Here is a 17,668-nt window from a genome sequence, read left to right as displayed (position 1 = left end):
CACCATGTTTCTGACTTAGGTGACTGTGTGAATGGTGGTGCTATTCATCTGAGCATAAGGGGAAAAGTAATGAATTCATTTTGGGGTATTTGGATATCCAGGGAAGTTAGGTAAATGCATTAGAGATCCAGCATAGACGGCAGAGGAGGAGATCTAGAATTGGAAGTTATGACCACTTAGTGGTGATTGAAGTTTAAAAAAATTACATTTAGAGTGTGTGTGGTACAGTTTACATCATGATGTTCCTTTCTAGTCACACTCTTCTGCAGCCCTAACCCTAGAAACCAATGAACTGTTCTCCTTTTCTGTAGTTTTCTTTTTTTTTTAAGAATGTCATATAAATGAAATACTGCAGTATGTGACCTTTTAAGACTGTCTTCTTTCATTTGGCTTAATGCCTTTGAGATTTATCCAAGTTGTTGTGTTAAGCAATAGTCTGTTCCTTTTTATTGCTGAGTAGTATACTCTTGTATGGATGTATCCTGGTTTGTTTATTCATTCACCCATTAAAGTACATTTAGGTTATTTCCAATTTTTGGTGATTGTAAATAGAACCTTTGTAAATATTCATGTACAGGTTTTCATGTAAACATAAGTTTTCATGTCTCTAGGGTCAATGACTAGGAGTGGGATTATTGAATTATATGGTAAGTGTATGTTTAACTTTTTAAGAAACTACCAGACTGTTTTCTGGAGTGGCTGTACCATTTTCATTCCCACCAGTAATAAATGAGTTCCAATTGCTCCGTATCCATGGTGACACTTGCTGTCATTAATTTTTTTTTTAAAGTACCCATTCTATTAAATGTGTGGTGCTGTTTTATTATGGTTTGAATATGCTTTTCTCTACTGACTGATGAATATCTTTTCATGTACTTGTCTTTCATATATCCTATATGGTGATGAGTCTTGCAGATCTTTTACCTACTTTTTCATTAAGTGGTTTGATTTTTTTATCATTGAATAAAAACACAATGACAAAAAGCCTCCTAAAACTCTTTGCCTAAACCCAGGTTATGAATATTTCTCCTATGTTTTCTTCTAAAAGTTTTATATTTTGTATTTTGATCTGTGATCCATTTTGAGTTCTTTGAGGTTAAAGTTGATTTTTTTTTTTTATTCAATGTGAATGTGTACTTTTTTCTGCATCACTATGAAAATACGATCCTTTATCCTTTGAATTACTTTTGGACCATTATTAAAAATCAGTGGCCTTACTTGTTTGGGTTTGTTTCTGCAGGGTCTCTTCACTGACCTATGTTTATATCCTTTCACCAATACCACTTTATCTTCATTATTGTATCTTTATAGCAAGTCTTAAAATAGGGTAGATAACCCAAATGTTCTTTTTCAAAAATGTTTTAGTTATTTTACTTAAATCCTTTGTCTTCCCATATACATTTTAGAGTGAATTTTCTATATTTAAATCCTTCTGGGATTTTGGTTGGAGTTACATTAAATCTGTAGATCAACTGGGATAGAAATAATGTTTGTGCCAGGTGGGGTCTTCCAGTTCATGAACATATGTCTTTCCATTTATTTAGGTCTTATTTAATATCTTTCATCAGGATTTTGTATTTTTTAGCATGCAGATCAGGTACATATATTATTAGATTGACTTTTTTTGTTTTTGGTACTGGGGATTGAACCCAGGGGCGTCAAACCACTGAGCTATATCCCCAGCCATTTCTGTCTTTTATTTTGAGACAGAGTCTCACTAAGTTACTTAGGACCTTGCTAAGTTGCTGAGGCTGACTTTGAACTTGTGATTCTCCTGTCTCAGAGTCCTGATTCTCCGGGATTACATGCATGTGCCACCACACTGGGCTTATTAGACTTATTTTTAAGTAGCTCATCATTATCCCCCCCCCCACACACACACAAACTCGTTCTTCTTTGCTTTCCCTTTTTCCCTTTCCTCTGGTATTGTTTTTTAAATTTTGGTTTCTAATTATATATTGCTAATATATAAAGCATATAGATGTATGAATATATAAATATGATTGATTTTTGTCTTCTGATTTCGTATCTTGTGATGCTAAAAACTCACTTATTAGTTCTAAGAAGTATTTTGTTTTGCTTTGTTTTTTGTTTTTGTTAGATTCCTTTGAATTTTTAAAGTGAACAGTGTCTTCTGAGAATAAGAGAGTTTTATTTCTTCTTTTTTAGTATGTATGACCTTTATTAATATTCTCATGTGACTCACCAATTCTGGTGTGGCAGGTTTCTAAGAATGATGAGATGTGGGTGTTCTTGTTTTGTCCCTGATCTTAGTTTTTCACCATTAAGTAGTTTTTTTTTTTTTTTTTTTTCATGTGTTAAATTTTGTTAACAGCATCAGTAATATGAGCATGTGATTTTTTTTTTCTTTGAACTGATGTGGTGGACTACATGTAATAATTTTAATATATTAAACTAGCTGAGCATAGTGTGTTGTGAGTTTTAGACATTACTGGATTTGATTTGCTAATATTCTGTTGATGATTTTTTTTTATGTTCATAAGGAATTTTGGTCTTTTTTAAGTGTGTTAATTTGGTTTGTTATCTGTATAATTCTGCTCTCATAAACTGAGTTAGAAGTGTTTCCTCCTTTAATCTTCTGCAAGAAATTTTGTAGAAGTGGTGTTATGTCTTTAAATGTATGATGAAATTCACCTGTGAAACTACTTGGGACGACATTGTTTTTCATAAATGATTTTTTAGCTGCAGACTTGATTTATTTAATAGTCATAGGAATATTTGAGTTACTGTTTAATCTTGGGTGAATTTTAGTAGTTATTAGTTATTTATTAAAAGGTGTATTTAGAAGAGCAGGTTCTGCTACTGAAGTCGTGTGACCTTGAGAAAGGTACTTTAGCTTTAATCTCTCTGCTCCTTAATTTGTTCATCTGAAAAACCAAAGGGTTAAGTCTACCTTTTTAATGGTTTCTTTTAGTTTTTAAATTTTACAATCCTGCTAAGATAAAAGTTTATGTGTTTGAAGTTTATGTGAAAGGATTCTGAGTCTGTTTCTTGACTCATTTGTCATTTATTGAGCCTTGTTTACCCTGCCTTTTTAACAGATAAGTTTCTTATTTTATTTTGATAAGTGGCATTTTGATGAAAAGTATGTGTAGAAGCAAGCCTATTTTTGCACTTATACTTGATTTTCTTATGGTATGTGAAAAAATACTTTCATAAGCTAGTTTATAGGAAGATTTAAGACCTGTTAGTTTTTAATGTTCTGTTTTCTTGAAAAAATTAAATGATCAATTTGGGAGTTTTAGAGCTTTTAGAAATGCATTTCTCTTTTGGTGATTATTCTGATCTAGATCATTAAAAAGTCATTCATTTTGGCTACTTAGTAGAGGCAACATCTATGTATTTTATTAAAAATCCTTTCTTAAAGGTGGCACATTGTTGTGCATTCTGTCCATTTGTTGGGTTAAAGCAAAGTGAAAGCATACAGATTTACTGCTGAAGGAAACATTAAGTTGCAGGCTGCAGCTGGAGGATTTTACGTAGGCACCTGTGGGTTTGAGTGCGTTCAATATACAGACTGCAGTAGGAGGCTGGCACTGACTCTGCTGACTCCAGTACACTCCTTCACTGCTGTTCTGCCGATTTCTCCACTGTCCAGGAGACAGACAGAATGGTGCAGCACGTTCAGGGCTTGGGGAAAAAGTAACCGTCAATATGATTCAGAGGTGGGTTTGCTACACTGAATAGGAGAGAAAATTGTTTAACAAGACTAAAGGCTCAGCCATGGTTCAGTATGCCAGTTGTTCTTAGCTCTTTGAACATTTAATTATGACTGTTTAAGAATGAAACTGTTAGAGTTCTGAAATCTGCATGCCTTCCATATATAGAGGTTCAGGTATATTGCATGTGTAACATTAATAAATGCATGTATGGTAGCTTATAAACAGATTTATTTCTCAATATGTGCAGTTTGTGTATATGAGACATAGATATAGTTATGTGTTTATGAAAGGTTTTTGTTACCAATTGGTAGTCGATTTTTTAAGAAGTATGCACTTAAAGGTTTTATATTTTCTTTTGTACACATTTGTCGCAGCTCCTGCCAATGTCTCCTTCCTTATATTGTTCATTTTGCAATAGCAAAAAGCATTAGTAGAGCATTCTCTGGTGAGATGTGGAAAAATCAGTAGGATGAACACTGGAGTTGGCACTTCATATTTTATTGATGACTGTAATGCAGTGTGAGTTCGCATTGCACATAGTCATGATTTAAATGATTACTTCTTTTATGAAAGCAAAATGTTTGTAAGAACGGCCATGTTGTAGACAGTGAGTTTAAAATAAAGGAGAGGAAGTAGGGCAAGTAAAATATTTGTCTTTGGTTTCTTGAGCAATGTTCAGCATTGACTCAGGCACTGTCATTTTAGAAGTACAGTATAGAAACAATTGAACATCATGCATAGAAAAAACATGGAGGTTTAATTCCCACCCGCTCCCGGAAGCACTTGGCTTAAGTGCTCATATATTTTAGGCTTCTGTGACTGCATGCTGTTGGGGAACTGTCCAGTTGAGACAAGATGTTTTCTTAAGCCACACCCAACAGATTCAGCTTTTTTTGCTTTGGAGCACTATTTTAATCCTGTGCTGATTTGTAGTCATCTGTGGGATGCCTTTGAGTAGTAAAAAGAAAGAATATACTATATTTACAGATTCTGCCTTAATAGTTTTTGCACGTCTGAGTTAGTGTATTAATAGCCCAGAAGAGCAGTTTTTAAGTTACACAGTGTTATCTCTGGTGGGGTAGGGAGAAAGAATAAATATATTTATATAGTTCCATTCCAGGTGTTCTGATTATAATGCTGCTGATATATTACTTTGGCTATTATTGTGGGTATGACATTCAGAGTTCAGGTTTTCCTATTTGAGAAAATATTTGTACAAACATTTTAAATTCTTGACTAATCTTTTTTTCTTTAAAATTTTTTTGAAAAGGATCATCCTGAACTTAAAGATCTGTTTATAATGTTTATTCTGTAATAAGGAATTTTTATATATGATAAGAATTAACAACTGTATGACTGTCTGCCACTGTTAGATTACCTCTCCTACTTTACTGTAGACAGAAATAATAAGGAATCAGCATTAATTTTAACAGTCTGCAGAGTGTTAAAAACTCTATTAGACAAATCAAATTCATTCTTCTCCAAAAGTGGGGGAAAAAAATTCGGTGCTGTATTTCTTTGATTTTATTGAGGGACACAGAATAATATGGGATTTTTACATGCCAAATTAAGTGCTAATAAATAGCTAACTATAGATTGAAATATACTGTATTATTAGAATGTTTCATGTATCTAAAATGTTATATAACCCTGATGGAATGTTGCAGATGAAACAAAGAGATCTGATTGGTTCATCACAAAACAGCAACCTTGAAATCCGTTCTGATCAGAGGCTTCCACAGCAGCCCTGGTGGTTAGTTAGCATCACATTAAAAACAAATGCCTTGGGGATGGGTGGGGTGGGGGTAGGATTTGAAAGAGAAAATGAGATTGCTAAAGCTAGTCCTTAATCTTTATCTTTGAGACTTTTGCTTTCCAGGTCTTTTTTCCCTTTCAGCAATTCCATTTTCTTCTCCCTCTCTCTCTCTCTCTCTCTCTCTCTCTCTCTCTTCACTTACTGTTACTTTAAGAGAGTGTTATATCCTATCAAGTTAAGGAAATTTCTAAATAGTGAACTACAAGAGTCTCGAAAAAGTTTTATATTAAGTGATAGATTAATGAATAACAGTTTCAGAACATTTATTAAATATGGATGAATGGTACTTGTTGAAGGAAGGGGAAGAATGTGATAGAGAAGAAAAGAATTCTGAGGAACAGTACACTAATCATAATTCTTTGGCCCCACCCTTCTCCATCATATTAAAATTGCATTAGGTAATTTGTCATCTTCAACTTCAGTGATGCTTGGTAAGGGCACAGTGTTATTGTTATTTGAGTAGCAGGATGTTTCAAGTCAAAAACAGGTGGAGAATTGTTTGCTATCTGCTGGCTATTAGAAATACCCTTGAGATGTGAGAATAATGTGTGTTAGCTTTTATGTATTTATTTCTGTTGGCTAGATGATCTGCTGGACTGTGAACAAGAATGAGTATTTAAGAGAAGGAATTATATTGACAGGAAATGGAAAAGCATCATAAAACAAAGCATATTTAAAGAGAAATATCCAATATGTAGGTATAGTCTGATAAATATAAACTATATCTTACAGGTTCCATTTCAGTGCTTATTTTCTAAATTATCCAGTATGCTAATAGAATCAGGCTGAAGGCAACTGGCTGCAAGTGTTACAAGCTGAAAACAAAATGGCTGGCAAGGATTAGTACTGAAATTTGTAACAGGGTGCTAGATGCAACTAAGCTATCTTTTGTTGATCGACAGTGTTACAAAGTAAAATGAGGAAGGAATGACTGTTGTATGAAATGTTTTTGGCAATAAATGAACATTGTTTTATTAAAGAAAATGCATAAAAACAAAAGATTTTATACTATAAATAGAATAATTCATTTTCAGCTAAGTGATAAAGTAAACCCTTGTTGGTATTAATTGAGCTGTCATTGTCTTTGTATAGTTCTAAGGTCCAGGTAGTTTCTGAGGGTTTTTATTTATGAATCTTTCAGACTGACAATGTAATTAAGGGCCAAAAAAAAATAAAAGAGGAAGAATTTGTTACATACTTGGAATGGGGGAAATTGAGAGAAGTTTCTGGAAGATTTATTTATGGGTATTTTAGCTTAGTCTGCATTAAAGATGGAAGAAATATAGTTACAGGAAAATTTAGAGATACAAACGAAAATATTGTTTACAAAATGACAATATTTCTAGGTTTATATGTTAGGAAAGATTTTTTTTTCTATATATCTTCATCCTCAAACCTTTTCCATTGAGTTTTAGCAATTGTTGAAAGATGAAATGACATTAAAATTGTTGATAAACTTGAATAGGTTGAGAAATAGCTTCAGGAATTAATTGCTTATTGGTTCAAGACTACACATTAGCTCACATATTTCTCCTTGTGCAATGGCTATGTACTTTAATAGGACAAAAATGTAAATTTGTTACATCCACTTCTCCAGAACATGTACAAAACCCCAGCACTTAGTGGGCTCCCAGTAACTGATGAATTAATAATAACAGCAAGCACACACACATATGTACATAAGTACATAATTATATTAATTTAATTTTCATAACCTCATGGAATAAAGGCTATTATTTTTCTCATTTAGCAAATGATGAAACTGAGCACAGAAAAAGATTATTAAGTGACTTGGCCAAAATCATACAGTAATATTGGAGCCAGGATTTGTACTAGTGTGTTTTTGAACTCTTTTATCATCTTTTTTCCTAGTAACTGAAGATTAAGATGTGTTAGTATTCAGTTGTGTCATTAGCCCTCAGAAGCTTACATTGTGTATATATCTTGGCAGAAACTACAGAGCTGAGGAAATCTTTCTTGTACATCTTTCAAAACTGCTTTAAGTGATACTTTGTTCATACAGTCATTTAGCTACAGCTTGATGAGGTAATACAGATGTGTAGTTCTAAAAGCTACTTAAAAGTCCATACGTAGCAAGTGTATATAGGAAGTAGTTAGTTGGAAAAATGTGTTAAGCTTTATTTACTCCTCAACATGAATGCCCAAACCTAATGAGACATAAGTCCAATTCATTAAAATTCTGAAAATTTCAGAACTTTGTCTTTTCTTGATTTCTTCATTTTTACTCCTTTATTTAGCATTTCATTTCATCTCATTTAAATTACTGTCTCTAGTTTCAGTACCCTTTAGTCCATTCTCTATTTTGCTATAAGAATGAATTTTCCAAAAAGTGAATTTTATTGTTCTAAAATGTAAATTCTTATAACTTTCAAAATAAAACATGGCATGGTTTTTCACTGCTGTAGCCATATTCTAACACAGAGGCACACAGATGTAGAAAATGTACATTGATAAATTTAGACATTGTTTTAAAAATTGATGTTTGAGCCAGATGTGGTGGTACATGCCTGTAATCCCAGTGACTTGGGAGGCTGAGGCAGGAGGACCACAAGTTTGAGGCCAGACTCAGCAACTTATTGAGGGCCCAAGCAACTTAGTGAGACCCTGTCTCAAAAGAAGAAATAAAAAGAACTGGGAATGTAGCTCCGGGATAAAATACCCCTGGGTTCTATCACCAATACAAAAATCAATCAATCAGTCAAACAAACAAAAAATTGATGTTTGAATCTCCTTTATAAGAGATGAAAAATTCCATAATAAATATACCTATGAACAATTTTATTGTGTTTTAAAATTTACTGAAAGGCATAATTCTATCATTCTGTGACTTGCTTTTTGCCCTTTTTGGTTGTAATTTCTTTCTTTTATATACTGTATATATAGTATTCAATTTTATGAACATTATTTCTTTTATCTATTTCCCTCCTACTAGAAATTAGAGTTTATTTCAATTTTGTTGTTGCTGGTGGTGTGGCACTTGTGTATGATTACAAATAGTACTGTAGTGAGTGTCTTTGTACACATACTGGAGTTTTTCTGGAGATTCTACTCAGAAGTAGAATTGCCAGGATGTAGGTTATTTCCATTTTCACCTTTACTAGATAATTTCTGTATTGTTGTCACTATACCAATTTGTATTTCTCTTAGGAGTATTTGAGAGTTCCTGTCTTGCCATATCCTTGCTTGTGTTCGTATGGACCACTTAAATTTTTTCCGATCTTGTAGATGGAAGATATTATCCTATTGATTTAATTTCTGTGTTTTTCTTTATGTAAAATTTTCTTATTTGTTAATATCCTTTTTCTTATTGGTTTATAGGAATTCTTCCTATATTCTAGACAGGTTTAGCCACATGTAGCCCATGAACTAAATTTAGTCTATTACCTGTTTTTATGCATACTTTGAACTAAGAATGGTTTTTATATAAAATGATTTATAAAAATATTAAAGGGGATTACAGTTTCATTTTCATGACAATATGAAAATTACATGAAATTCAGATTTCAGTGTCGATGAATAGCTTTATTGGAATATAAGCACATACTATTTACGTATTATCTGTGCCTGCTTTTGCGTTAGAATCAATAGCAGAGTTGAGTAGTCATGACAAGAGATCATGCAAAACCTAAACTATTTACTTTCTTCCTGTAGTTTACAGACCTCTGTTCTAGATTGATCCTTAGATTGTGATCTTTATTGCAGATAATGTATACCCCGTATATCTGGCTTAAAACTTTGCTTTTGATTTTACTATCTGAACTCCAAACTTCTGTTGAAGAGAAATTAAATTTATAGTTTATTCAAATTTATCATTAGTGTTTATCCTGCATGTTGTTTTAGGAATCTTTTCTTACTCAGAGATCACAAATATATTCTATATTTTCTTGAAATAGTTGTAAGATTTTTACTTTCAATTTTTCAGTGCAGTTGAATTTGTGTATTTTCTCTTAATTCTTTGATAAAAGGATTGTGGTGTGAGTAGGTTATTTAATTTTTTATCATATGGAAAAAGGCAGTTTTCTTTTCTTCCCCCTTTCCACATTTTTTAATTGATGCATTATAGTTGTACATAATGATGGAATTTGTTGTTGCATATTCGTATATGCACACGATGCAATAATCTGGCCAGTATCACTCTCCAGCAGTTCACCCCTTCTTCTCATCTCCTCACCCTGGTTCCTTTCCTCTACTGATCTCTCTTTGATTTTCATGAGATCCCTGCAAAAAAGGCAACTTTCTCACCCTATTTGTTATTGAAAGGCCTCCCTTTTCTCTAGTGATTTATAATGCAAACTTACTCTTATATGCAGAGTCTGTTGCATGTTGTATGTGTTTTTGGCGAATGAGTCTGTTTTCTGGATTCTTTATTAAGTTCTTAGTCTTTGATTAAATATTCCTATATTCTGTTTGATTCTCATGATTTGTGTTTTGCAACCACTTATTTGTTGTATTCACTATTATTTGTTTTTTGGGAGAAGAACACAAAATGTAGTAGATTAGTAAGAACCTTACTAGTGACAATTCTAGGGAAAGGAATATTGTTTTTGAATGTATATTGCTTATACCAAGGTCATATTGTTAGCTTTAATAGGATTTTTTTTCTTAAAATATTTTGCTCTGAAATTTTTGTTTTCATTACCCTTATCACCATCAAACAATAAATATTAGGTACCCACAAGTGCATCATATTATGCTAAGTACTTTAAAAACATATTTTATATAACCTATAAAAACAAAACATTCCTTAGGCATAATAGGAAAGAGTATCATTTATTTGAAAAAACAAGTTGAGGCATATTTAGATAATATAAAATCATTTGGCTTTTAATTACTTCCATCTTTAATGAATGTCAAAGTATTTAAATACACTTATCCAGTAAAAACAGAAAGATGTTGTGTCTGGGGGGTAAAGTGGAAAGGGACATATTCGATTTTCTAGAGTAGCTGACATTCTATATTTATAAAAAGTAAGAGAATGTAAAGGTTTATTTTATTATAAACCAATGAGACATAAAAGAATAGGAATGAGAAATATTATTAATATCTTTGAAATGTCTGTATCCTCATATATGAGGGCAGGGATTTGTTGTGGTGAAAACCACTTTATCCTGACTCTCTAGATATATATAATAGTTGTTTCCCCAGTGTCTGCTTTAGACATCTGAAGCTAGAACTCAAAAACTGAAAGCCAAATTAGGAACACAAAGGGAGATCTGATTAGAAATGAAGCTGGAAAAGTGAACTGTGATAAGAATTTGTATCTCTTTTGATGGGAGATTATTTAAACATTTTAAGTATTAAAAGGGGTGACAATTGTATTTTCAGTCTAAATGATTACTCAGCTAGTTTGTGGATACATTTAGAAGAGAATGGATATTGGAATGGATGCAGATTGGAGAGGAAACAGGCAGATAGGTTAAAGAGATTTAGGAGAGAAAACCAACAGTATTTGGTGAAGAATTCATTGAGATGGGGTGCTCTAATGGAGAGGATTAGATTTGCAGGGGCAAGCGGTAGTTTAGAATTTTATGTTTGCATGTTTAGAGTTTAAGGTATATTTTACAATAGCAGTTATACAGACAGATCTTTCCAATTTATAAACAGATAGATAAAACCTAATAGAGTAACGGTTTTAAGCATGTTAGTGGGTAACAAAAAATCAGGACTAGTTTCAAAGCTTGGATCTTGCACTTTCTAACTCTGCAGCAGTCTATTTGCTATTTCCTGACACTTAGTAAGGGCCAAATAGATAATGACTGTTTTCATTAATGTTGGTATAATCTAAAAAACTAAAGCTTTGGTATTCTTTTTCATTTACACAGGATGCGTGTTTGTGTACACATACATTTATTTAGTTTCAAGCTATTAGTGTCATATACTGTCTTTTTTTGTGATTCTGGGGAATCGAACCCAGGGTGTTGCAGATATTGGGTAAGTGCTATAGCACTGAGTTATTCCCCCAAACCCCATGGAATGTACTTTTTCTTACATGGTGCTGTGAGAATGGCAATTTGCCTTGGTAGTCTATCTTCCAAAAAACTTTAAACTCAGTATAATCATGAGAATATGTTTAGGGACATTCTATGAAACTCCTAACTAGTATTTCTTAAAACTGTCACCATAAACAAGGAAAGTCAAAGAAACTGTCACATTTTGAGGAGTCTAAGGAGACTTGATGACTTAATGTAATCTGGATTGGAAAAAAAAGACATTGGATAAAAACTAAGGAAAGCTAAATACAATGTGGACTTTAGGTAATAATACATCAGTAATGACTCATTAGTTGTGACAGATGTTTATATTAAGACAGGAATATGACTACAAGGTCTATTCTAAAATAAAATGTTTATTTAAAAGCAAATTAACAAAATGTGTATACTAGACACCTTTATTTTCTAAGTTTATTAATTTATCAGTGTTAGGCTTCACATTTTTGCATATTCATTGTGTACCTTGAAAGCATAGTCATCGACTATTAAAATACTAATAATATTCCTAGTGATTGCTCCATTTACAAGTAGCAAGTTTACTTTGTTTTCATGTTATTAGTCATCATAATTGATGCATAACTATATCATGAGAATCAAAACATTCTATTTTAAGCAGAACTTTTCTTGAGCTATAGATCCGTTTCTGAACATTTTGGTTATCTTAGGCAAGTACAGATTAATAATTCATCATGAGACAAGTTATTTATTTATTTATTTAGATTTAGAGCATGTAAACTGGGTCTATAAAAACCTGTGAATTTGTCATCTTTATATTCTGCAACCTTTGAAAATACAGCATACTATTGAAAAGAATGAGCTACCATACAGATGACACATTAATCTGTTTTATTTGGTATAGAATACTTCCTTTTCTCTTTTGAGAAAAAGATTCTATAGATATATTTTTGCCTTTTTTTTTTTTTTTTTTTTTTTTTTTTTTTGGTACTAGAGATTGAACCCAGGTGTGCTTAACCACTGAACCACATCCCCAGCCCCTTTTTATATTTTATTAGAGGCAGGGTCCCACTGAGTTGCTAAGTGCCTTGCTAAGTTACTGAGACTGACTTTGAACTCGCAACCCTCCTGCCTTACCCTCCCAAGCCTCTGGGATTACAGGTGTGTGCCACCATGCCCAGCTCTGTAGATGTATTCTTAAGAGCTAACTCAGTTTAGGTGGGTCTGGGTTTACTGATGAAAATTCTTTCTGAAAAACAATGATCATTGAGATCCATGTGGAGGTTAAGACCATGGTGCTTTGGAATGATGCTGCTCAGCTTTTCTTTCTTTCTTTCTTTTTTTTCTGGATGAAGGACAATTTATTATTTTTATGTACAGAAACCCAAGGTTGTACGTTCATCGCAGTTTCATGGCGAGTTCTTTAGCCTTTGCCTTTTCTAGCTTGGCGATTCGAGCCACAGATTTTGGACCCAGGACGTTTCCTCCCCAGTGGTGACAGATCTCATCATATCTGTCATTGTAGTTGGTTCTGATAGCTTCCACCAGCTTAGCCAGAGCTCCTTTGTCTTCTGAGTTAACCTGTGTGAAGGCAACCGTGGTGCACGTCTTCCTGTGAACCAGACGTCCCAACCTGGCCTTCCCCTTGATGATGCAGTAAGGGACTCCCATCTTGCGACACAGGGCAGGCAGGAAGGCAACCAGCTCAATGGGTTCCACGTCATGTGCAGTCACCACCAGCTGAGACTTCTTGTGCTCTACCAAGGTGGTGACAGTATTGACTCCTGCTCCAAGGACTGGTGGTCTCTTTGTGGGGACATCCCCTTTGCCAGCAGCCTTCTTCTCAGCCCGGGCCAACAGCTTCTGCTTCTTCTCCTGCTTCGTCTCTGGTCTGTACTTGTGGGCCAGCTTGAGCAGCTGGGTGGCTGTTTGGCGGGCCAAGGCCTGGGTGAACTGGTTAATCGCAGGAAGCACTTTGAGCCGCTTATAGAGAATAGCCCTCTGCCGCTGCAGCCGGATGTAGCAGGGCCACTTTACAAAGCGAGTAAGGTCCCTTTTGGGCTGGATGTCCTGTCCGATGCCATAGTTCTTCGGCCTTTCTCAAACAGCAGGTTCACCACCTTCTTGGCTTCCTGCTTCTTGACCACGGCGGGGGCCGGAGCCACCTTCTTCCCCTTGGCCTCCTTTCCTTTCGGCATCTTGGGCGACTGGAGGAGCTCAGCTTTTCTTTTCATAGTAGTAGTTCAGATAAGAAAACACTGGATTCCTTAAACTATATCCCGAACTACATTGATACCACATATTACTTTTTAAGCTTGATTTCATTATGTAATAATTCTAGAGCTGACCCTTGAAAAAATTAATTCAATAAAAAATTTTTAAAAGAATACCCACTGCATACCAGACATGAAAATATCAAGATGAAAAAGGCTTTAAAAGACTGGGAAAGAGTGCTTGCTGGGCATATTTAAGTGTATGAATAACACACACACACACACACACACACACAAATGCTTTTTCAAGGGCACTTTGAATGTTTTACAGTCCAGAGATAGTCATATAAATAATTAAGTACTGCAGTGTGGCAATGCTGTAATATAGATTTCTGTAATGTGCTATAGATGTGCTATAGAAGCATGGAAGAAAGAACAATTAATTCTTCTTCCTGGTAGGTATCCAGAAGGTCTGTATAGAGAAGAGGAAATGACATTTACGCTACCTTTAATTGAAAGGGTATTGTTGATCATCATGATAATAGATGAAGATTCCAGTTATTTAATATGTGCTTATTTGTGCCAAATGCATTGTCATTTTATGTATACAACTCCATTTGTTTCTCACAACTACCATGAAGGGTATTACTGTATCAGCTTCATAGGTAAGGAAATCAAGTTTCAGAGATTTTAATTCATTTTCTTAAAATCACATGAATATTAATAGTTCAAAGATTGAGTCCCTTTCAGTTCTTTAAACATTAAACACCATCAACACATGTTGCATACAATTTTATTATATAATCAGGTGGAGGGAGCTGTGTTTTAGTGAGAGGAAACAGCATGAATAGGTTGACAGACACTTTATAATGTATTTCCTCTTTTAATATCTTTAAGAACTTTGGTGCTGCAACAGTAAAGGGAAGTATATTACTTAGAATTTTTATGGTTTGAGAAATAGGAAATTTGAGTCAGAATTTCTTGGTGTACTAAAACAATCTACAGTTTCAATGTATACCCCATCAAAATACCAGTGACGTTCTTCACAGAACTAGAAAAATACTCTAAAATTTATATGAAAGGCTCAAAAGCCCAGAATTGCCAAAAGTAAGCCTAAGCAATAAGCAGTGCTGGAAGCGTCACATTACCCAACTTCAATTATACTACAGAGCTACAGTAACAAAGACAGCATGATACTGGCATAAAAACAGACACAGACTAATGGAATAGAATAATATCTGGAGAGAGACCCACACAGATACGGTCATCTGATCCTCAACAAAGGTGACTTTTTAACAAATGGTGCTGGAAAAACTGTATACTCATACATAGAAGAATGAAACTAGTGCTGGGGAGATAGCTCAGTCGGTAGAGTGCTTGCCTTGCATGCACAAGGCCCTGGGTTCGATCCCCAGCACTGCAAAAAAAAAAAAAAGAAGAATGAAACTAGAAACTAGATCCCTATCTTTCATCCTGTACAAAGATGAATTCAAAGACCTAGGAACCCAGAAACTTTGCAAGTGCCATAAGAAAACATAGGGTCAACACTCCCAACATTTAGGTGCAGGCAACGACTTCCTCAATAAGACTGCTCAAGCTCAGAAAATAAAATGAAGAATTAATAAATGGGATGACATCAAATTAAAAAGTATCTGCATAGCAAAGGAAACAAAAGCATGAAGAGAGAGCCTATAGAATGGTAGAAAATCTTTGTAGTTACTCTTTTGACATAGGATTAATATCCAGAATCTATAAAGATCTAAAAAAAAAGGTCTTGACACCAAAAACCACATAACCCAGTCAGTAAATGGGCAACTAAATAAACAGGTGTTTCTCAAAAGAAGAAATACACATAGCCAACAAATATAGGAAAAAAAAATATTCAACATCTGTTGCAATCAGGAAAATGCAGATCAAAACTACACTGAGATTTTATCTCATTCCAATTAGGATGGCAGTCATTAAAAAATAAAAATAATACATGCTAGGAAGGATGCAGGGGAAAAGGAACTGTTATACACTGTTGGGGGAACTGTAAGTTAGTAAAAAACACTATGAAAGTCAGTATGGAGATTCAAGTTAGCATACTGTAGTGATACACACATGCCCGTGTTTATAACAGCACAATCCACAATAACCAAGTTATAGAACCAGCCTAGGTGTCTGTCAGCAAATTGATGGATAAATTAAATGGAGTTTTATTCAGCCATAAAAAAGAACAAAATTATGTCATTTGCTGGTAAATGGATGGATGAAACTGGAGAATATCATGCTAAGAAAAATAAGCCAGACTAGACTTAGGAAGTCAGGGATCATGTTTTTTCTCATTTGTAGAAGCAAGAGAGAAAAAGGATTAAAAAAGGGATCTCATGAAAATAGAAGGGTAATTAGTAGAATAGAGAGAAAAAGGGAATCAAGGACAGGAGGAGGGGAGGTACTGGGGAATGAAATTATCCAAATTATGTCATGTACATGTATGAATACATCACAATGAATCCCACTTTTATGTATAATTATAATACATTAATTTAAAATAAAAAGAATCACTTAGTATAGGGGATTAGTAAACTTTTTCTGCGAAGTGTCAGATAGTAAAAGTTTTAAGTTTTGCTGATCACACGGCGGCCAGAAATAGGATAGATTTCTTCAATAATTCAGTATCAACAAGGATCTTGCTGTCTTCATCTCTCTATTCTTTTATAATGTTATCTTAAATCCAATGGTTTATTTCCTTTCATGTTTATGAGATGACAGCTAGTATATCTAGGAACTCTATGGGTCTTTTTCCATGTCTAGGGAAAGATATGTCCTTTACCAGATCTTTCCATATGACTATCCTGAACTTAATCCCACCAAGTTTCACCTTTAGTGCTTCACAGAAAGAAACCATGTTCCTTTCCATGAATTCATCCTTTCTTTATTTACTTCTCTACTCTTCTGGGCTTTCTCCTATTGTCTGGTCAAATGTTCTTGCTGGTCCCGGACTCTATATGTTGGATTCAGCCCCCAGACTTAGTTCTCTGATCTCTTCTATCTCCTATGTATACTGTTTCCCTTGGGAATCTTACATAATTTCATTATTTATAAGTGTGATTTATGTATTGATGGTTTGTTCACTGAAAATTTAAGTATGGATGGCATATGTATATCTATCTCTGCTTGTTTGTCTAATACATATCTCAAATTTGGTAGAGATTAAGTATATCTTATCTGAAATGCTTGAGCCTGGAAGTGTTTCAGATTTTGGATTTTTTTTCCAGATTTTGTACTGTTTAAATATACATAGTGAGATAGTGTGGGGGGGTGAGACCCAAGTTGGAACATGAAATTCATTTATGTTTCATATATACTTTGTACACATTTTATATGAGACTTTAAATAATTTAGTTCATGGAACAAAGTTTCATGTGTAGAATTTTCTTTTTATTATGTCACATCAGTGCTCAAAATTTTTGGATATTAGAGTATTTAGGATTTAAAATTTTCAGTTTAGTGATGCTCAACCTACATATTCCAAACTGAGCTCCAAACATTCTCCTCATCTCCAAACCAGTTCTCTCACAATCTTTTCTATCTCAGTACTTTGTAAATTCATTCTTTTGGTCAAAAATATTGGAGTTCCCCTTGACTACTTTCTTACTCTCTCTACAGCAAATTTTCTCTGCTGTATGTTTAGAATATATCCAGAATCTGACTACTTCATTAAACCATTTTAAGTATCTCATAGTTGCAGGAAAGAAACCATTTTTCTTGGAATTGCTTAGTCACTCTCTTATTAGTCTTTCTCTAACTTAAATTTCTTCATAGTAAATCACTAAATACTGAATATCCCTATATTTTAGTATTTCTTTAGTAAGACTGTTTTCAGTGCTTAAATATATATGCGTTGAAAGCTGTCTTCCCTATAATGTAAGTTCTCTTTATGACATATTTCTCTTTAAAATAATGGGATTAGAAAGCTGTTAACAGTGTTTCTCAGTATAGAAGTCA

At 33.9% G+C, this 17,668-nt stretch overlaps 2 protein-coding genes across 2 annotated transcripts in view; one reads left to right on the top strand and one right to left on the bottom strand.

The window, feature by feature from the left end:
• Positions 1-17,668, top strand: part of Tanc2 (tetratricopeptide repeat, ankyrin repeat and coiled-coil containing 2) — a 476,564-nt gene that overhangs the window by 79,627 nt on the left and 379,269 nt on the right.
• On the bottom strand, positions 12,864-13,669 carry LOC124981063 (60S ribosomal protein L7a-like). Its single transcript, XM_047547241.1, is given in 2 exon segments — positions 12,864-13,564; positions 13,567-13,669. Coding segments are annotated over 2 exon segments (798 nt in total). The 5' UTR covers positions 13,664-13,669.

Source organism: Sciurus carolinensis, chromosome 3 (genome assembly GCF_902686445.1).
Source record: "Sciurus carolinensis chromosome 3, mSciCar1.2, whole genome shotgun sequence".
In the NCBI taxonomy this organism is placed as follows: Eukaryota; Metazoa; Chordata; class Mammalia; order Rodentia; family Sciuridae; genus Sciurus; species Sciurus carolinensis.
Note: the sequence above shows the minus strand (reverse complement) of the source record. Positions and strands in the feature narration are given on the sequence as shown.